This window comes from Microtus pennsylvanicus, chromosome 6, assembly GCF_037038515.1.
Source record: "Microtus pennsylvanicus isolate mMicPen1 chromosome 6, mMicPen1.hap1, whole genome shotgun sequence".
Taxonomy (NCBI): domain Eukaryota; kingdom Metazoa; phylum Chordata; class Mammalia; order Rodentia; family Cricetidae; genus Microtus; species Microtus pennsylvanicus.
Window position 1 is genome coordinate 24,534,152 of NC_134584.1, and position 22,480 is coordinate 24,556,631.

Below are 22,480 nucleotides of genomic sequence, written 5' to 3' on the forward strand. Positions count from 1 at the left end.
TATATATATATATATACATATGTATATGTAATAGGACAACAGCAAAGGGGTAACGTGTACTTCAGTATCAAAACTACCTGAATTAGAAACTGTCTCCACTAATAGCTCGCAGTGTAGCCTTGGGCAAATTACTTGATTTATCTGATCTTTATTTCTTTGATCCTCCAATTCCACATCTACAAAAATAAATAATAAATGTCTACTCCCGAAGGATAATCATGAGGATTAAATAAGAAAACAGGAATAGAGCCTCTCCTTCAGTAGCTGCTCCTAATGGCTGCTTAGAACACCAGATAATCACACTCCAAAGGCACGCAGAACTTATATTAATGCAAATAAGAATTTGGGTGTTTGTTGACTTCTATTAACTCTCCCTCTGAAGTCCCAGGAGGCTCTCACTCTGGCCACTTAACCTGCCAAATTGTATAGGTGGGTATTGTGTCTCATGTCTCAGGACGATACAATGGGAGCCGACACATTCAACCCTAGCACAATGCACTCTATTTGTTTAATAAATGAAATGGTTAGATATTAAAAAAGCAGTTTCAAAATTCTCCTATTCTCTGCATAGATCTTTCCTGCCCTTCTCAAAAGCAGGACAACCACTGCTTATCTGATAGGAACAGCAAAAAGCAGCCTTAGAGTACCCTTACACAGAGGGCCTTTCTGGAACTTCTCACTCATATAACGGACAAGCAAACACACACGTGAAATTAGTATAGCCTTAAGGCAAGGTAGGACTACCTCCAAAGTTCTCTGTTAAGGGTTCCCGAAGTAAGAATGCCAGCCTAAAACACTAGAGCTTCCTCTGTACATTTAATCTTAATTTAAAATTATGCTATCAGATGTTTACAGTGTCTTATCCCAATCAACTAAGATTTGGTTTTGTCTTGTTTTTTGAAACAGGTAGCCCAGGCTGACTTTGAACCCACATTATAGCATAGGATGACCTTGAACTTCTGATCCTCCGTGAGGGATGAGGTTACTAGTGTCACCTCATTGATTCCTATAAATGAAGTGGTTTATTTGGAGTTGGGGGTTGAACCTGGAGCTTCCTACATGTACCCTACTGCCAGCCCTAATTCCTTATGTGGTCTACGCTACCCGTTTAATGGTTCAAAGTCTTTCAACCTCTTAGAATTATCGGACATTTTAAGGGCCCATAATAGGAAACCTGACTCAAACAAGTTTAAACGATGAAGATATTTGCTGATCATAGTACTTAAATCTTTGGAAAATTTTGATCTGGATTCTGGCTTCTTGGTGGTTTTCTGTCCTGTTCAGCTTTGTGCCCAGGCTGGCATACCTAATAGCACAACAGCAGCTGCAATTGTGGCTTCATGTGCCACATGGCAGCCCACGAGAAACAGAATTTCTAGCAAAACTGCAAGTGGCCACCCTCTAGACAATACCTAACAGAATTCCTCTGGACAAAGTAATTCAAGAGGCTGATTGTCTAGAGGTACCTACGTCAGTCCTAAGTAACTTGAAAGAACCCTTGAAGCAACAGTCCAGTCACATGCCATCACAGAAGATGGGTAGGACTCACCTCTCCCCAAGGCTGCCCTTCTTTTTAACCTACTGCATACAGCATTCATTGATGTGAATCTGATCCCTTTCACATCAAGGATCAATGGCTTCCCAACAACATACATTGTACTGTGACTCTCCACTCCTTTGCCATGGAAGCTGGTGTTCTAGTTGACTTTATATTGCTGTGATAAAAGACGGTGACTTTGGGGTTACAGTCTATCATCAAAGGAAATCAAGATGGGATCCTGGAGGCAGGAGCTGAAGCAGAGACCATGGAGGAGTGATGCTCACTAGCTTGCCTTGGATGGCTTATGCTTATCTTGCTTTCTCATACAAATCCAGAATCTCTTGCCCAGGGGAACACAGTCCATAGTGGGCTGGACCCCTACATACCAACCATCAGTCAGGAATATGTCCCTGAGACATGCCTACAGACAAGTCCAATGGAGGCAGTTAAATTGAGGTTCCAGCTTCCCAGTAATTCTAGTTTGTGTCCAGTTGACAAAAAAATAAAATAAAAATGAACCAGCATAACAAGATGGCTCAATGCAAAGATATTTGTTTCCAAGATGGGTGACCTAAATTTGATCTTCTGTTTGTATAAATTGTCTTCTGGCCTCCATTCCTGCACAGTAGCATGTGTGAGCCATCACATGCATAAAAATATATGCATGTACTAAAATGTACTTTAATTTTTAAACGAATGAAGGTTATGCACACATACCAAGTTGTTTTCAGTTACTTTTCTGTCATTGCAGGCACGTTTGTAGTCCAAGTCACTGCAACGGATGCCGACGACCCAACATATGGAAACAGTGCTAAAGTTGTCTATAGCATCCTACAGGGACAGCCCTACTTTTCAGTGGAGTCGGAAACAGGTTAGAATACTTTCTGTGTCTCCTCGTCTATGCTCTGTAATTTTAACTGACATGCTCAGCTGACCTAGCATATTGTTTAATAAAAACAATCAGCATGATTGGATTTTCCTTGTGTTCCTCTGCCAAACTCTAATGATTTATTTGTAAGCATGACACCCAGATAATTTTAATAAAGAAATATGACAATGAGCCTTTCACAGCACACGTCTAGGATAGAGTCATTCCTCTCTTTTTCCACCGAGTTTGGCATGGAGCTGGAGGAGTGGCCCTTTCTGGGAATGGTTGACCCTATTCACAGAAATCCTGAGTCCCCTTTTCCCTTTTCCTGGTTACTTGATGGTGCCACATCTCTCTCTGCTCTGCTCTGAAGCTAGGTAGAGTGTAGCCATGGGACATATTTGCACAGATAAAATGTGGCAGTGGGATAAGTCACTTCCAAGCAGAGTTGTGTGCAATCTGTCACATTCCCTACCCCTGGTCACAGCGATCATGGAAACCCTTGTTGAGATAGGGCCTCAGCCCAGATGCCGGAGTGTTACTATGAGCACAGATCCCTGGTGCCTGTTTAGAGCCTGAGTAGGAATTGAACCATAGCTCGGTCAAACCACTGAATTTTTTGTCTCATTCTGATGCCATGGTCTAGCCTGTCCTGTCCCACATCCCTGGTCCAGTGAATCAGCTTGCCTGATAGAATCTTTCTTACAGCATCTTATTTTTCTGAATTTTTTTTAAATTTATTTATTTATCAAAGATTTCTGTCTCTTCCCCCCCCACCGCCTCCCATTCCCCCCCTCCCCCAATTAGGTCCCCCCCCTCATCAGCCCGAAGAGCAATCAGGGTTCCCTACCCTGTGGGAAGTCCAAGGAACCCCCTATTTTTCTGAATTTTTGCCTGCAAAGTCGAAGTGGAATGCTGGACTCATTGCTGCCTGTCACAACGTCTTTAAAAACTGCTTTATTCAGAGAGCTGGCAATCTGAGAAGACAGTAGATTAACATTTAAAAAAAAACTATCTTCCATCTCATTTCCCACCAGCAGATCACAGGTCAGGGAAGGAACCAGTCATTCCAGGGCTCAGTCCTGCCCTCTGGTCAGGAGGCCAGACATGGTTCTGAGAGCTGCGAAGCCCGTGTTTCTCTCGTTCCCATCTCTTGCTATCTCCCCTGATTTTGTGAATATTTGGGGCTCAGACACCTCTTGAAATGCTTAGTCAAGTTAGTTGATGTTAACCAGAAGCATCTGGGCTGAGAGGGGGTTAACTCAGAACAAACCACCCATTGGCAGTGTGTGCTTGCAAAACTATAAATAGCACCGAGGTACTGAGGCCTCTCCACAATGTGGAGCACAAGTGTATCATATAATGCAGAATACAAAAGCGCCTCTGTCAAAAGCACCATGCTATCTGCTGGCTTATTTTCCAGTACAAAGCCTTTGTATTGTACAGTAGATTCTATACATATTTTGAATCAAGTTCCTCTCGTATATTTTTCAAATGTTCTTTATTTTAAGCCAGAGCTTTTTTGGGTTACTATATCCAGGTAGAAATCTATGTGTTAAAAGGTGAATGAACCTGGAAAGAATCCCAAGGAGAGAGAAAATGTTGAGTAGAAAAACAATGAGAATGAAAAATTAGAATTACCCTGCTTAAAGGACAAAAGGCGAAGGTGATTTCCTGTGTTTAAATAGAGAAGAACCATTATTTGGAGAAGAGAAAGCCGCTGCTCCTTGAAGCCAAGACTATGGGAATAAAATTGACCTGTTGTCTGAGGCATTCTTGTTAAGAAGGAAGAAAAGATATTTTCAGCTTCATTAGTGGTTCAGCACGAGAATGTGAGACCGGAGAGGGTTACAAAGCCTACTCCAGGGATTTTGAAAAGAAATTTAATTTAAGCATAAACACTCTACAGAGATCAGACAAACTTGGAGAAACTCTTTCAAGTCGTTATCTGACTGCCTCACCGTAGAGACAACTTTAACCTCTCACTAAACTGTTGGCTGCTGTAGTGATCGCTGGGATTGAGTTCTCATTCTCTGGAAGAAAAGCCAAATTCTCCAGGATCACGCAAGATCATACCTGGGAGGGACCTCGGGCCATTTTTCTTAATGCATAGTTTTGTGGCTTCTAAACCCCACAGAACACTCATTATTGTAGGTACTCTTGAGGGGCAATTAGCCAAGTTGATAATGCGACACTCTGGTATCAGCTCAGGCATATGGCTTTCTGAATCATCCTCTCAGACTACACCCCAATACTTTTTATCCAGCAACAAGTGTGGTGTGCCCTCTCATGCCCCATGCCAGTTATACCTTACAATGTCATCCGACGACACTTATATTGTACTACCTGCGGTCTCCTTTGCTCTGGCTTTCGCTAGCGCTTGTTTTTATTCCCTTTGTATTACAGGCTTTTTAATGAGTGCCTCTCCCCCTGTGTGACTGTAATTTCCTTCGCTAGGAAGGCTGCATATAATCATCTTTATATCACAGTGACATCTGCATAGTGGTTTGCATATTGTGGGTGACAGTCTACATTTGTTTGCATAAATAAATGATTCCATAAAATACCGTTAATGCCTCCCCTTCCACTTCTGAATTTCAATTTCGCATCCATAGGTATCATCAAGACAGCGCTGCTCAACATGGATCGAGAGAACAGAGAACAGTACCAAGTGGTGATTCAAGCCAAGGACATGGGTGGCCAGATGGGAGGCCTGTCGGGGACCACCACCGTGAACATCACGTTGACAGATGTCAATGACAACCCACCCCGTTTCCCCCAGAGTAGGGACATTTGATTGAACAGATCTCTCTAATATGCTTTTGTAAAATTTTGACTTGAGGAATATTTTCAGTGTTGGCAACACTGTCAAAATCACTGGACTTAGGAAGAGTTGGCACTTTTATTAAAATTATTGAAATGAGCTCAAACACCACTCATCCTCGGGAAGTGTGCATGCTCATGTTCTGCCGTTGGCCATTAGCTGAGCCATTTCTGATATGCTGCTGCTGTACAAGCAACATCATTGCTTTCTCTCCCCTTATTAAAATGACTACCATAGTCATAAATTTGCCTGAGCAAAGCATATGTATACAAGGATGCTGCTATTTGTTAGGAAAAAGTTGACTTTGTGTTCTTATGAACTTAATCAGGCATGTAATCTCTGTTAAACGCTCACAAGCTTTGTGAGGAAGGATTTATTATTTTCCTAATTCCAAAAATAGGGCTGGAGAAGCTGCTATGTGCTTAATCCATTTGTAATCATAAAGGGTTTTCTATAGTATGGTTAATTGAGATACTGAAAATCATCTCAGACATCATTCACTGTCATTATCAGGGGAGAAGAGAAATCGGCACCCATGAATACTGCCTCTCTGTCAAGCATCACGCAGACTTTCACATCCAGCCACCCAAGTGGGAACTGGTTGTGATGCAATTTTCCCTTCTAAAGCAAACGTCTTTGTGACCATTCTCCCCTGAAAAAGTTATCTGAATCGTTAAGTAGAAAATGTAGCTGGATATGCTGACTTGCTCACACATATAATCCTAGCCCTGGGACAGCGGTGGTGGCTTCCAGGCTTGTATTCATGCCAGCCTAGGAGGACCCTATTTTTTAAAAGAAGGGGACAAAAGAGATGACTCAGCAATTAGATAAGAGAACTTTATGCTCTTTCAGAGAACTCAGGTTCAGGTGGATCTTCACCACTACCTAAAAGTCCAGCTCCAGGAGATACAATGCCCTCTTCTGGATTCCATGAGCACCTGCACACTCATAGCATACACACACATACAGACATAAACACATACAGAGAAATAAAAATAATTCTAAAAAAATAAATCTTTTTAAGAGGTAGAAGGAAAGAGTGAGAGAAGGGAAGAGGGAGGGAAGAAAGAAGGAAGGGATGGAAGAACAGAAGGAAGAAGGCTGGGAAGGAAAGAGGGAGGGAGGGAGAAAGGGAGGTAGGAAGGGAGGGCAAAACTCACTCTACTTTGGCATTTAAAAAAAAATAACCAGCTGATATAGGCTTCCTTTAGAATGGAGATCCAAGTGATCACTAGAAAACAGTTTCACCTTTTTATTCTCCAGATGTGTGATCAGCTGGCTGGATGCCACAAACAGAATGGCTAATAATTTGTGATTTAGACAGGAGAAAAGCTTTAGGATCCCAAAAATTTCCCCACAAAGGCTAAAGTGAAAATGGCCTGCTTGCCAGTGCTTTGCCCTGGAAAGGCTAGCGCAAGGGTGTGCCAAACCTAGGGAAAAGAGAATGCAGAGCAAGCTAGAGAGATAGTGAACATATTCTGTGATTTTTACCAATATTCAGAGAATTTGCTTCATTGAAGACCTGTACTTTAATAGTGCCATTGTCTGGTGGAGTTGCTTGTTTGTTTGGGGGTTGGGTTTTTCAAAATCATGTATGAATAACTGGCAAATTATAAGAGATAAGAATGGAATAAAATTCAGAAGGCAGCTATGCTCACCACTTTATCACCAATGCTAAGACAATCTGTTTCTACACACACACATATACATATACTTGCAAACACATACATACACACTCACATATACACATACATACACACACATACGCGCGCACACACACACATTCTAAGTACATACTGGTCTGCAAGATTATCGGATTTAAGCTGAAAGCCAAAGGTTGTGTTTAAACTAATTTTGCAACATGAGGGTATTAAAAAGAGCATCATCTAACAAAGTACAGGTGTAGATTAGAAGTAAAAATAAAACGATGTTGACAGGTGTGGTAGTGCACACCTTTAGTCAAGCAGAGGCAAGCCAAGTTCTGTGAGTTCAAGGCCAGCCTGGTCTACACAGTGAGACTGTCTCAAAAATGATATATAGTTACATATTATTATGTAAACATAATATATAAATGCTAAATATGTTTATATATATACTACATAAAGAAAAATGGTGTAATGAAATTAAGAATGAAAGAATTAGTCAAAGGAAAAGAGTGGCGAACTCATTGCTCTGTGTATTTACCCACATCCCCGACTCTGCATCCAGCTACAGCTCAGATTATTAGTCAAATCATAGCTACTTGGGTGTTTTTCCAAATTGCTGTAATTTGCTTCCAAATTCAGCTATTTTTAGCAAGGTCAGGAAGAGGCCCTGTTAAGAACATGTAGTAATTGGCCTCAAGTCGGTCCAGGTTAGGTTTTCTATTCTTCCTGCTCTATTACTTCCATGGGGCTTCTGAAACCTCCTCTCCCGCTTAGTCTCCAAAGGACACCACACACTTGGGAGCTTGTTTCCAGAACAAGAAAGAACACTCCATTTGCAAGGAGGCAGGCCATGAAATAGAAGGAGGAGTCTATCGTGGTAGGAAAGACATAAGGAGGATAGGGCACCGTTAATTATTTTGAAGAAAGCATCAATCCATCTCCACCCACAGTGAGATCTTAAAGCCGTCTCCCCTCAGCCATGACTGGGCTTTCTGCAGCTTCACTTATTGCCAGCCAACAGGCCAAAATATTATTTTAAATACCTTTGTCATCATTATTATCCTTGCTATCTTTTCTTAATTAGGAATAAGCTATTGCTGATAGTCTATTATTGTGCTCAGTTTATATGTTAAACTTTATTAAAGATTCCTATATATTAAAAATAAACACAGAAAAAAATAGAGTACTTACTTAACCTGAACTAAATCCTTTATGAAGGGTTTAGTAGTAGTTTCAGTTAGGACTCCACTGGGGATCTTGAATGCACCCCAGTGGGTAGGAGTGGACTGCTTATTTGGGTAGCATATCTCCTAGTCTCTGCCTTACTTGTCTGTTTGGTGCTTAATAGGTACGTACCAGTTTAAGACCCCCGAGTCCTCTCCACCGGGCACACCGATTGGCAGAATCAAAGCCAGTGATGCTGATGTGGGAGAGAATGCAGAGATCGAGTACAGCATCACAGATGGTGAAGGGCAAGATATGTTTGATGTCATCACCGACCAGGAAACCCAGGAGGGGATTATAACCGTTAAGAAGGTAATGGTGTTGTTATGGAAACTGGTTACAATTCCCTGATTGAGGCTGAGGAGATGGCTGCCGAATAGGGTACTTGTGCAAGTCCAGACACCACACAAAAATGCAGAGTGCATATGTGTGTACACGCATACACACACAAGTGAGCATGCACACATAGAAAAAAAGAGAGAGGAGATGAAAACACAATTCCGTATTAGATTTATTCAACTCCAAATACTATCCTTTAGTAGGGGGAAAGTAGGCTGTTCATCGATGCCTCTACAGCTTTACACAGTTGTCAAACAAGATAAAACTCTTAATGTCTTACCAATGAAAGTGCTTCCCTCTGACTCCCAAGGACATTGACAATCTCCTATAAACATTTCTTCAGATTCTTCTTTTACTCGCTCTTAACACACTGAGATCTCTTGGGTTGACTTTTAGTAGTCAAAAGTAATTTTACATACCTATGACTTATATACTTTTAATAAATTTCTCCTAAAGATCCTCTAAGTAAATAATAGAAACAAGTGGGATTCATAGAAATGACTAAATAAATAATATAAATAATAAAATAAACAGTGCCATGCATTGTTGTGGGTGCTGGTGTTGCCACGGCACATAGAACAGACGATCTCTGCTTCCTTAGTACCTATCGGCCAGGAGGGAATCAACGAGGAATGACAGAACCCCTAAATGAATGTGTATGAGCAGACTGTGAACTGTGCTTTGAAGGAAAGGCTCAATGCAAGCAGGGAGCAAGGTGGCATGAATTAACAAGAGAGAGAGAGAGAGAGAGAGAGAGAGAGAGAGAGAGAGAGAGAGAGAAAGCACATATGCAGATTAAGCAAATGAGGACTTTTCGCAGGACTCCTTCAATTACTTCAAGAACCTGAAGAAAAAAAAAAAAAGAAACTGAGGACATTAAGTCTGCCCTTCCCCAGTCTGCTGCTTGTGTGTTAGTTGACCTCTCAAAATTGGTTGGCAACAAGAGCACTATACCAAAATGTGGTTGTGGTTAAAAACCAACAAATTGTGTGCTTCGGGGCTGAAAGTATCGATTTAGGGTCATTTCCATTGATTTCTCTTTTGTCCTGTATAGTGTAAGATGGTTCCCCCTCCCTCAGCGCACCGCGGTTCGCTGGTGAACGTAAGCATGGTGGACGTAAATAACAAGAAAAATTTCCCTCTTAAGAACATGGCTGAATATCTGGGAGCACAATAAAGCATGCTTAAGTGACACTCAGACCAATGTTTCAGACCCTGATATGATTAGGAAGCCCATTAGTGTGCATTAACCTTTTTAATTTTCTCGGTGCCTTATCAGATTCAAACTGAAATTTTGCCTAGCCGACTTAATCGCATTCGCCAACGTCCTGATTAATAGCTTTTCTAGCGAGCCTTGTCATGATAGCATCTGAGACTGCGCGTCGGCAATATGCATTTGCGTTCACCATGTCTTCAAAGGCAACATCTTTTCCTAAAGGGTCTTTGACAATAGGAATCATTGCCTTCTTTGGCAAATCATTAGCCCAGTGCCCTTGTGAGGCTATTGAGGAAAGCTTTTACGAACTTGCAAAAACAACTTATTTAGTCTGAATGGGCAAGAGTGAGTCACTGTGCTAACCTATGGGTCACAATTCTGGCTCCACTCAGACTCGCCTAGAGTTGTTTAAAACTATGGGTAAGCATCTCCACCAGACACCGGAGAAAGTTGGGTTTAGGTGAGAGAGGGGCCGCAGGCACTGGCAAGTTTTAAACACCCAGCAGGTAAAGCCAGATGTGAGAACACTTGGCAAAATGGTCTACTACACGCCTGCTATGCTGTCCCTGGCAACCCCCTCTACTCAAGCCCAAGGTATTTTAAAGGAGAGGGAGGCTGAACCAGATCCCTGTGTCCAGTTCCCTTCCTGTGCAAATGTTCAGTATCTTTTCCGCGGTAGCAGACCAACAGATTCCTGTGTCTGGTTCCCATCCCGCCCATATGCCTGGCACCTGGGTACCCACTTCCCTATGACAGCAGACATTCAGGCTGTGCTTCTATCATGGTTCTTCACAATCTGTGTAATACCTTCCCTACCAACGCTCTATGGTGCAGGAAAAATGCTGATCTCAACTTACCCTCACTGCCTCTGCCCAACATTGCCCTAATGCATGGTCATTTCCCAAAGCAGCCAGATCACACGCATTTGTCAGGGATTTCCACTAAAATGGTTTTTGCCTTGCCTCTCTGTGTGCTGCATCGCTTTCTTCCGAAGCTCTTGGATTTCGAAAAGAAGAAAGTGTACACCCTCAAGGTGGAAGCCTCCAATCCCCACGTTGAGCCCCGATTTCTCTACCTGGGTCCCTTCAAAGACTCGGCCACCGTGAGAATCGTGGTAGACGATGTGGATGAGCCTCCGGTCTTCAGCAAACTGGCCTACATCCTACAAATACGAGAGGACGCGCAGATAAACACGACCATAGGCTCTGTCTCAGCTCAGGATCCTGACGCTGCCAGGAACCCCGTCAAGTAAGTGCACAGCAGCCCCGTCTCTTTCCTAAAGCTAAGTCTATGTTTATGTCCAAATATCCACCTGTTCTTTAGAAAAGAGGAATCCTTTTTCCAATTAGACAGCTGTGTTTTCTTGAAAAAAACGGTTCCAAACAGCACCTTTAACTGTCCTTGCTCACTGCATAAATATTGCTTTAGCAACAGCATAGACCTCAAGGACACAAAAGTTGAAAGAAAAAGACGTTAAGATGAGAGGTGCCGCCGGAGTTCGCTGTTTAAGGGAGGGGATGGAAGGTGCTGCAGCTGACTGACCTGGGCTCTTTGGAAGGTTTCAAGAGATTTACTAAAGAGTGGGACAGAAATAACGCAGCCACGGAGCCTGACAGCCAGTGTGCTTGTCAAGTGTGGGAGGACCTACCATGTAACACTTAGAGGCAGAATTATACTCCGTTCAGATGAATAATTTCCCCCGTGCATGTGTAAATAAAAACAAGAACTCTTTCGTGATCTGTCTGTGAACGGCTGGAGAAATTAATAGGGTAGAATCCCAACTAATGCTCAGTAAACAAGCTCCGTCTTGCCTGTGCTTTGCTGGCTCCTGAGCTATAAATCAGGTGACAAGAAAGCCTCATTGCTCTTTGAGGCCCCTGACAACTGGGGGATTCTAGAATCGTATGCAAATCCTGGAATCAACCAGCTTCCACCCATCAGCCAGTGGCTCAGTAGAATAAATGAAAACGGTGCTAAATGAGAATACTATGGTGTAAATCATTCTCCTTAGATAAAGTAAGCAGAAAAAATAAAATCCGTAGAGGCTCTTGCCAGGGAATCCACAGACATAGTCTCATTAGGGTGCCTGCCTTACACACACACCATCCAATCGTCCGCCTAAGGGAAGGCAGCACACTCCTATACTGGGTCCTCAAGAGAGCTTGCAGAGAAAAATAAACAAAAGAGAAAGATCCATAGCTCAGGTGAAGAAATTCTAAGAATCAAATTACTAGGGAAACTGTTTAAGATGATGTGACCAGGTTTAGCCTTCTTAGTAGAAAACCTTTGCAGAAAAGATTTGAAAGAAAAAAAATGAAGAGATGGGCCGCGTAGAATCCTGAGGGAAGACCTGCAGAAGGGGAAAAGGAAGAAGAGGGCTAATGCCAGAGCTGACCTCCTCTTTTGTAGCAGTGGCTGAGAGGTCTGTGTGTCTGGGAGAAAGAGAAGGGGAAATGGGGAGGGCGAAGAGGGAAAAGAAAGGAGGGAGAGGACAAGAGAGGAGAGAGAGGAAGGAGGAGGTGGAGAGAGAGGTCAATTAGGAGGCAGCCGGCCCGTGTGCCACAGAGGAGCTTGTGGGTCCTACTCGGCTTTATAGTTCATGGTAAAGCCTGAATTGCATCTAATTGAGGTGAGAAGCCATCTGGAAGCTTTGACTAGAAGAGCTACCTAATCCCAAGCTACCGTTTTAAAGGGTCATTCTGCCTGCTATGTGGAAAACGTTATTGCAGATAAAAGGATACGTGTACCTCTATACAAATGCGCTCTAGCATCCAGTCTGCTTCGCTCTACTCAAATCTCGCGACACCCTCATATTTAAAACACACAGATGTCCGCTCTGCTCGCAGGGCGCAGAAGAGCCGTGTTTTATCTATCTGCTGGAAGATCCATGACACGTTAAAGAGGACTCAGCCCACCAGTGCAGCCCCGTGTGAGCTCCAGGGCCCCAGTATTTCCCACTTTGAATGTAAGGGGTTTAATCAGGGAAACAAATGGCGGCTCTCACTCCCATAGCAAGCACACTGTAGTACTTTGACAACTGCTCTCTTACTTGAAGCTCATTCTAATGACAATTTAAAAGTGCTAACACTAGACGTAAACAAATGGGAGCTTCAGTTGCCTCTGATAGAGCAACGTCCTTCCAATTTGAAGCGAACCTATCTTCTAGAAATTTAGGCTAAATACATTTATATTAGTTTTTAAACCAAATACGAATTTTACCCACTGCATTATTCTCCATGTTATGAATGGAAATACTTAACTCATCCGGCTGTTGGTTCATTCAAAAGACTTCTGCTACCAGCCTTCCCTTAGCACATATGAATTTGACATATAAATATAGATTTAAGTCTAGAAATGTACATAGATTATATTGGCATAGCAATGCATGTTCCAATGGTTTTCCTTATAGGATAAAATCATTCTTTTTGTTTGTTTGTTTGTTTTGAGTTTCTTTTTTTCTTTTTTTGGTTTTTCGAGACAGGGTTTCTCTGTGGCTTTGGAGCCTGTCCTGGAACTAGCTCTTGTAGACCAGGCTGGCCTCGAACTCACAGAGATCCGCCTGCCTCTGCCTCCCGAGTGCTGGGATTAAAGGTGTGCGCCACCATCGCCCGGTTTTGTTTTGAGTTTCTTGAGACAGGGTTTGTCTGTAGCTTTGGAGCCTGTCCTGGGACTCGCTCTATAGACCAGGCTGACCTCCAACACACAGAAATCCACCTGCCTCTGCCTCCTGAGTACTGGGATTAAAGCCGTGCACCACCACCACCCACTCAAAATCATTCTCACATTAAGAAAATATGCCTATGCACAGTCTGGGATAGTCTAGACAAAAGTGCTGAACAACTGAAGGCTGTTAGGGGAACAAATAATTCCCGATATGTTGAGTTGTGTATGTAGCGAGCATCTTTAACTCTTCGATCAGAAAACGCTTTCCTACTATAACTTTGTCACAGTGTCTCTTGATACACACGAGAGAAAACATGTCACTATATATATCTACATGTACAGTGCGCTGTGTGAGGGCCAGAGAGATGGCTCGTCACTTGCTGCTCTTACAGAGGACTCAAGTTTTGTTCCTAACCCTGGTACCAGGTGTTTTATGCCTGCCTATAACTGCAGCTCCTGGGGATCCAGTGTCTCCTTCTGACCTCTCTAGGTACCTGAGATCCTGTGCCCACACACAGTCACACACTCATGCACATAAATAAAAATAAGGTAAGTCTTTTTTTTTTAGTATATATGCAAACACAGCTTCTTTCCCGCCACAAATCTCCCTCACTTGAGGACACATTACAAATCATTTAATCACAAAAACGCAGTGAAGAGGTCACCGGATCCACTATCCGGTGCAGAGACTGACTGCTTTACTTCCTATGGGCAATGGTCACAATTAATTTTTCTGGACAATAAATATCCCTGATATAAACTGAAATACTTCAGAGGAAAGAAAATAACAACACAGAGAAAATACACCTTTGTCTATAATCATCTCTCCTAAACAACATAGGCATTTTGGGGTTTCCATTAATTTTTAATCTTCCAATTAGGAAAGACAATATAAATTTTGGTATTTCCGAAGTAGTTAATCTCCTCTCTTTAAGATTTAAAGCTGACTTCAACAAAAACCTCCTCACTGCTTCCCATTTATTTCAAGGCCTGAGAGAAAAGCATGATTGTTTGTAAAACTTAAAACTACACGGGGAGGCTGAGACGAAGAGCAGAGGATGGTTGGATAACCGCGGCAGCCTACAAACGCACAAAGCAGGAGCCCGAAGCTTGGCACTCCTCACCAGGGAAAGACAGGCTCCTGGGTTCCTCTTAAATATCTCACCACGACTTCCTTTCTGAGAAGTGGCAATTTGTTACCAATACTTATCATTCATTTTCTAAAATGAGGGAAGGTGATCAAATCAGTGCAGTGTTCTGCCTGAAGTTTTTCAGCACTGCTGGTTCGTGGCAGAAACATCAAAACCAACAGACAGCTTTTCAGATATGTTTGAGCCCTTCAGAAGATGAAAAGTCTATGAATACATTGAAACCAAAGTTAAGACGAAATGACAGGATGGCCATTGTGAACGTCATCAATTTCTTCTGAAAGAAGTTTGAGTAGCAAGCGATAAACAGATGCCTGTGTCATTCAGACAACTGCTAAGTGACAAATAGCAATGCAAAAATATGTTGTTTGTTGTATCTGGTTACTTACGTGTTGTAAATACAAACAATTCATTAAAATAGGATTTTGAGCATTGTACATTATTGCAAACTACTTATATCTCTTTTTAGAGCATTCGTAACTCTAAATAGATCAGCTAGTTGAATAATTTACTTCAGTTGTGTTTCTACCAAGCCAACTTTTAAGCCAATATTTTTAAGCCCCCTTCGATGACTTAAGTTTTGAAAATGCGGTGGAAATGGAAAACTGTTTTTCATAACAAACCTTAACATATCAAATCTCTTCAAAATATCTTAATGCCCCTTCATTCGTAAACACACATGCATATTTGTTCCCTTCTCACGGGCATCCCAAAAAATCAATTGCACAATTAAATAAATTTAAAAGTAGGTTAAAAGCAACAAATTTATTTTTGAAGGATACCATTTCTACCAATTTCCTAATCTGTTATGAGTGTTGTTTGGTTTCTAAGATAGCATTCTGGACCCTCTGAATTTCTAAAAACCCTCCGTAAATATATTTCAGCCCTTACTCTGCCCCAGGATCATCATGCTTGTCCTTGTCACGCTGGGACACTCAAGTGGCACTGTCCTCAGCACCTCCTTCCTCCACTGAATGTCCCTTTCTACAGTTGCTCCAGGCTGTCTCTCTGGTTCTCTGTCTCAAGTTTTAGCCTAGACCTTTCCACCGGATGTTTCTCAGGTCCTCCATCTCTGTAGGTCAAAACCAGGGCCTCAAATCTTCCTCAAGTTTGTTTCGCGGCTCTTCCCACATCCTGTGACTATAGTGTACGGCTATTCTCCTCAATTCAACTAGTCGTCTTTGTTCAACATGATTTAGATTATGACTCTGCCCTGCCCTGTGTGGAGCTCATGGATAGATTTACACAGCACTTTGAATTGACCCCCAGGTCTTCACTGTAGCCAACCCATCTTTCTCCTTAGATTGCATTCCACTCTAATCCTTTGTTTCTGAAAACAGAATGATTCCTTTTTTAAAAAAATATTTATTATGCATACAATATTCTGTCTGTGTGTATGCCTGCTGGCCAGAAGAGGGCACTAGACCCTATTACAGATGGTTGTGAGCCACCATGTGGTTGCTGGGAATTGAACTCAGCAACTTTGGTAGAGCAGGCAATGCTCTTAACCTCTGAGACATCTCTCCAGTCCCAACAGAATGATTCTTAAAATAAAACGGGTAACAGAAAAGTAATCAATTCCCTATATAAGCACATATATTAACATTCTGAAGATCTCAAAAGACTTAATCTAAAAAGAGAGTGTGTGGAACAGATGTAGAGACCCACAGCCAAACGATAGGCCAAGCTCAAGGAACCCTGCTGAAGAGAGAGGGAGGAAAGATATTGGAAGAGCCAAAGGGGTCAAGGAGATCACAAGAAAATCACAGCATCAACTAACCTGGGCACACAGGAGCTCATAGAGACTCAACCAAAAACCAGAGAGCCCTCATGGGACTGACCTAGCCCTCTGTGTATCTCTGATGATTGTGCAGTGCCATCTTCTTGCAGAACTCCTAACAGTGGGATCAGGGGATGTCTCTGACTCTTGTTGACTTTCAGGACTCTATTCCTGATACCGGTCGGTGGCCTTTCCCATTCCTAACACAAGGGGAGGTGCTTAGTCTTACTGCAACTTGATATGTCCTGTTTTGTTGGTATCCATGGAAGGCCTACCCTTTTCTGAATAAAAATGACAGGAAGTGAATGGGGTGGGGGTAGGCAGAGGGGAGGAAAGAAGGGGGACTGGGAGGAGAAGAGGGAGGGATATCTATGATCAAGATGTAAAATAAATAAATATTTTTTTTAGAAAATGGGATATATGCTGGGGAAATGGTGCACGGGATGGCCTGGGAAAGGTGGGACAGCAGTGGGCCTCCAGGGCCTCAATAAAGGACAGGTGGGCGTGGCAGCCTGACTGGAATTCCAGGACACTGAAGGCAAACCCTGGGATTCCGTGCCGCCCAGCTGGCTGTCCAGAACAACCGTATCAGCAGTCTCTGGGCTCAAGGGAGATACCCTGTCTCCATGAATGAGGAAGAGAGCAAGTGAGAAAGAGTCCGAACGTCAGCCTCTGGCGCCTACGTGGATGTGCGCATGCACACACATGCACGTTTGAGCACATACACCTATACACTGTGCACACACACATACACACACATACACAGTGAAGTCCTAGAAACAGTTACTGTATTCACTTTCTCTAAATTACATACTAAAATAAACTCGGTCTAATTGCACACAAAAAAAAGAAATTAATAGTGAGCTCTAAAACCATATCACTTGCCTAGTGAGTGTACTACTCAGCCTGAGTGTGAATATATAATTTATCAAAATATTTTCCTGGTTGTTACAGGTGATGCTTTAAAACACTATAAGTAGAAGGGATTAACAAATGAGCTGTCCTTTGGGTAGTTTTATGATGTATAAAGGGAAAATCCAGGAAAGTCTTTCTAAACCTTGCTTCTGTGTTTTCAGGTATTCTGTGGATAGACATACCGATATGGACAGGATATTCAACATTGATTCTGGAAACGGTTCAATCTTTACATCGAAACTTCTCGACCGGGAAACACTGCTGTGGCACAACATCACAGTGATAGCAACAGAGATTAGTAAGTTCAACCTTACTCAGCTGTCCCCACTGATGGAAGGAGCCCCAGTGAGGGCTTGGTCAAGCAAGGCCACAGCTGTTGCCCTCATATTGATGACCCTGTTCTACACGTGTTGAGGGAAAGAGCGCTGGGGGAGAGATCTGCCACGTTGTTTCTTCTAAATGTATGTTGGTTCATCTTAACTGGAGAAAAAACTGTGAAAGTTCCGCAATTTGGAAATAATAAATAAGAACACATCTCTCAGGACTGGGGAGATAACCCAGAAGGAAAAGAGCTTGCTAAGCAAGCACAGGACTGGAGTTTTGATCCCCAAGGTCCCCATATAAGCTGCCTGTAATCCCAGCATTCAGGAGGCAGAGATGGGACCTTTAGGGCAAGTAGGCTATATAGACAGTAAGAACCTGCCTCCATCAGTAAGGTGGTTGTGATGGAGAAAGACACCCAACACAAATTTGGGGCACACACACACACAGAGTTTTTTTTTTTAAAGAAAAGAATATATCTTTCAAGTGAAATAGAATAGGCACATAGTAAATATGACTTCCCATAGGTTATATAATTATAAATGTTAGAAAATCACAAAACAGCTGGGGAAGAAATGGACTCTCACAATGGAAACAAGGGAATAAGTAGGGTCATATATGTTCAAAATGTAGGCATTGGGTACATTTAGTCTTATCAAAATCCAGAAAAAGAAAGTGACTAAACAGGAACAACCTACTGAGAATCCTAAGAAAGGTAAATGGAGTTGTGTTTCAATCAGCAAGTGGTTGGTTACTCCACAACATTGGTGCCATTGGTTTCAATTTTTTCCTCTTTTTTTTTTTGTTTTTTTTGAGATGACTAAATATATTGCTGAGTAGACTCATAATCTGTCTGTGAAACTGAGTGGAGTTAATTGCCTACTAGAATAGTCATTTTAAACATGGAGAAAGCAGTCACACACAATGGATGACAACCTGGCTTCTCTTTTCACTCAGTTGTTTGGTTTAAGGGAAAGAAGAGCATGAAGTTGGGTGGTAGGGAAGAAAATCTGGCAGGAGTTGGGGAGCAGAACAGAATATGATAAAAACACACTATAAATAAATAAAATATTTTTTTTAAAAAATATAAGCATTGGTCAACACCTCTTAGACATTCATTCTAACCTTCTGTAGAATTTCTATTTCAAAATCTTTACCAAATTGAGAGCTACAAAGTATCACTTTCCTATAGTTTGTCAAATTGAGCACTATAAAGCACCAAATAATCAATAAAATCCTTAGAATGAGTTTTATGTCACTCCCCATAAAATGCAAAGAAAAATAAGGCCAAAAAACTTTTCCAAAGAAATTGCTTTATTAAATAGAAATTAAACTGAACTTTAAGCAGCATTATACAGGAGAACATAAAAAAGGATAAATAGGCTTCTGAAGTATAGCTCTTTTCAGTTTTGATTTTTAATTTCTGAAGTTCTAAACACTTTTATCTCCGTTGGATATTTGCTGTGAAACACTCCATATCAAATGGTTTATTACAGTTCTGTTTTGACACCATACCTCATGAGATGTGACATCACTGAAGGAGAGTGGGTGGAATAGCAACCCACCAGTGTGGGCAAAGGAAGGTTCTGGCATTGAAAGTGATCAGGATATCTCATTGGACATTCGTTACATAGGAATTTAGTTTTCAGAATTTGTGCCAAGGAACTGGTGTGGATACTAACATCAGTGAACTCTAAAAGCACTAAAATTACAAAATGATTTTCCCCTGAAAAAGGTCATTTTTCAAAATATCACGAAATTTAGCTCTTTTACTAAAGTAGTCATTTATGCATTATTTTAGGTTTACACCTAAAACTTTCTAGTTTTAGAATTTAATGTTTCTCTAATATATTTGAAAATATGGGTGATTGAGACATACCACAATTCATGTGCAGCCACTTTCACTTTGGGAGAACGGCGTGAGGAAAATAGACGCTAGAGATCTTAAGAATCCTATTGTCAGAGCTTGTTAACCACCCGCAACAGCTCAGAATCTGAGAGCTTCTATAAAGGCCTCGCTCTCACTCCGAAGCCTTTCTACTTGCTCTTTCATTTCCCTAGGAATCCAGAAATGTTTGCACGGCTTCACTCCTTCTTCTCAGCCGCATCTGAACAAACGGCGCCTCTGAGAAGGTGCCTGGTTATCCCAGTCAACAGAACAGCCCCATCTCTCTCCATCCTTCCCCTCTGCTTAATTTTGCCATCTGGTGCATTGTATGTTCATGTGCTTCACGCATTTATCTCCACATTAAAATAAATACCTAAAATTCACTATCTTTATTACGCTCCTTGTCTGTCAGAGCCTGTATTAGGCGTCAGATTCCAGTAAGGCTGTATTTCATGAGCGTTCAAATAGACATACGGGTTAAGTGGATGAGAGAAAGGAAAACATGAGCTACCAGCTCCTGACCCTGGTACCTGAACTCTCTCCTCCTCCTACCAGGGGATTAGGGCAAACAAATGAGACTGAAAGAGTGAGTGGTTCTTGTCCAGGGGAAATGGTGATCAGCGTATATGATGCCTATCTCTTTCTTTATGCTATGTATCAGATAATCCAAAGCAAAGCAGCCGCGTGCCTCTGTACATTAAAGTTCTTGACGTCAATGACAACGCCCCGGAATTTGCTGAGTTCTATGAGACCTTTGTCTGTGAAAAGGCAAAGGCAGATCAGGTGGGTTGTATTTTTAAAAGCGCCTTCTGATTGAAAGTCAGATTAATTTAGATCTAATAATTGAGACGATACACACAGCGGAGGGCTTGTCTTGAATTATCTATGAAGTGGATGCCAAGGAGATTAATACCACAAATAATAACCAAGACGAATGTTTAACTTGCATAAGAGAACAAATAGTTTTTAAGAACTGGAAGTTCATCAGTCTCCAAGACTGATGTGGCTTCCAAATCAGTTTTAAGTTTTCATTAAAATAGATTAGTCACAGCGTTGCTGGGATAAAAATCTTTATTGGTGAACAGATAGCTTAATTTGCATATGTACTTGAAAATAATAACTAGAACCTATTATCCCATTGCCAATAACTCACGATTTTACTTATTTCCATTGCCCATCTGCAAAGCAGTACAAATTTATGAATGCGTTACTGTTTCACCCTGGCCACCCACCCGAAACAGGTCTCTGCAGAGGTCTCTGCAGCCTGTGACAGAAATAACGCTATGCTTTGTCAACACAGAAGTGCATTATGGATGTATAGGGGAAGGTGGGACATAGAAGTTACTGCATTTTTTACACTAATTTTCTTTCTTAGCTGTCTTCCCAGTTTGCTAACCTGTGAACATAAGATAGTGTTTCAACACAGGCTGCCCAGAGCACTTCCATTTTCTTAAGTGGCAATGCTATCGATGATCATTGAGACGTTTTAGAGTTTTGGCTTACTCTTCTGCGATGCTTCTCAACCAGGGTGACCTTGCCCCCTAGGAGTACCTGGCAATGACTGGAGCCCAGTCATATCGTCACAACTTAGAAGGGGCCTTCTAGTATATAGTGGCATGAGGTCAAGGCAAATACCACATCGTTTTCAGAGCAGATCCCGCAGCAAAGAAGTAACCCTGGCGCCATGGGTTTCTAACACATTAGATCTTTGCATGGAATGCACTGATTGCTTTTCAAGAGCTATCATTTTAATTACGTTATGAACTATAAAATTAAGCAAGTTCTTGGAAAACTGTAAGAAACACTTTAGGGTCCCGAAACCTTCTGGACAAGCTTACGGTTTCTCTTTCAGCTGATTCAGACCCTGCATGCTGTTGACAAGGATGACCCTTACAGTGGACACCAGTTCTCATTCTCCTTGGCTCCTGAAGCAGTCAGTGGCTCCAACTTTACCGTACAGGACAACAAAGGTAAGTGAGCTTCTGGCCTTCCCTTTCTTCATACCCCTGTGGGACTGGATCTCAGTCTCCATCCATACCTATTCAATGCCTGATGTAGTAGCCACATACATTCACCGTTTTTCTTTCTGCTTCCAGACAACACGGCAGGAATCCTAACTCGGAAAAATGGCTATAACAGACACGAGATGAGCACCTATCTCCTGCCTGTGGTCATTTCAGACAACGACTACCCAGTCCAAAGCAGCACTGGGACAGTGACTGTCCGGGTCTGTGCATGTGACCACCATGGGAACATGCAGTCCTGCCACGCCGAGGCCCTCATCCACCCCACAGGGCTGAGCACAGGGGCTCTGGTGGCCATCCTCCTGTGCATCCTGATCCTACTAGGTAAACTGCTCCTCCCCGCATCCTCTCTCCCCTTGGTGAGGGGCACACACTGTTACTGTGACACTCTAGATTTTTCCGCCTCCCCCATTAAGGCATACAGCCTGATCTAGGTGAGTAGAGCTATATGCTGAGAATCTGTGTTGTTCAAACATGAACTCGTTTTTGCTTTGGAGAATGAACAGATGTACTATGTGCCCATGTCTTTGCTTGCCCAGGGTACCATTTTGCCAAAAGAATATATTGTCTATCATACTGAACTGCATCTCAGGGGGTATTAGGAAGCAGCATATATACACACCCTGCTTGTTCTGTGTGTTGTCTGATGATTAACTTTTGAAGAATACAAGTCATGCATTGTGGCGCATCTGATGAAGACCCCTTTTACATTTGAGATCAACAGAAAACTGCAAAAGGAAGATCATGACTTTTCCTCTCCTACCCAGGGGAAAAAAAATAAAATGGTGGCAATCTCTTTAATGCAACAAACTTATCTTGAGCTACACAATGGAGTAACTACCCGCTTAGAGCTGCTCTTGGTTTACCACATACACATGTCTACTAATTTTCAAACTGTTAATAAATAACTCCTGACATCAGGAAGCAAATTCTGGGTCCCCAAAGAACAAATGTGATGAAAGGGAAACACAAGATCTGTGATGGCCTGGATTCGATATCTTCCCCTCAACTGCTCACATGTTGGAGTTATTGTCCTTGGGTGGTGGTGCAACTGGAAGGGAACTGGATCAGGAATTGCTAACTT

At 42.1% G+C, this 22,480-nt stretch overlaps 1 protein-coding gene across 4 annotated transcripts in view; it reads left to right on the forward strand.

The window, feature by feature from the left end:
• Cdh6 (cadherin 6) overlaps positions 1–22,480 on the forward strand; it is a 135,831-nt gene that overhangs the window by 102,008 nt on the left and 11,343 nt on the right. For 2 of the 4 annotated variants that reach the window (XM_075975844.1, XM_075975845.1), the window contains exons 4-11: positions 2,292–2,411; positions 5,024–5,191; positions 8,227–8,414; positions 10,652–10,905; positions 17,325–17,461; positions 20,034–20,155; positions 21,225–21,342; positions 21,469–21,720. In XM_075975844.1, the coding sequence (XP_075831959.1) occupies positions 2,292–2,411; positions 5,024–5,191; positions 8,227–8,414; positions 10,652–10,905; positions 17,325–17,461; positions 20,034–20,155; positions 21,225–21,342; positions 21,469–21,720 (1,359 nt within the window). Of the gene's footprint in view, positions 1–2,291; positions 2,412–5,023; positions 5,192–8,226; positions 8,415–10,651; positions 10,906–17,324; positions 17,462–20,033; positions 20,156–21,224; positions 21,343–21,468; positions 21,831–22,480 lie in introns of all 4 variants that reach the window. The other 2 variants (XM_075975846.1, XM_075975847.1) reach the window with 1 other exon arrangement.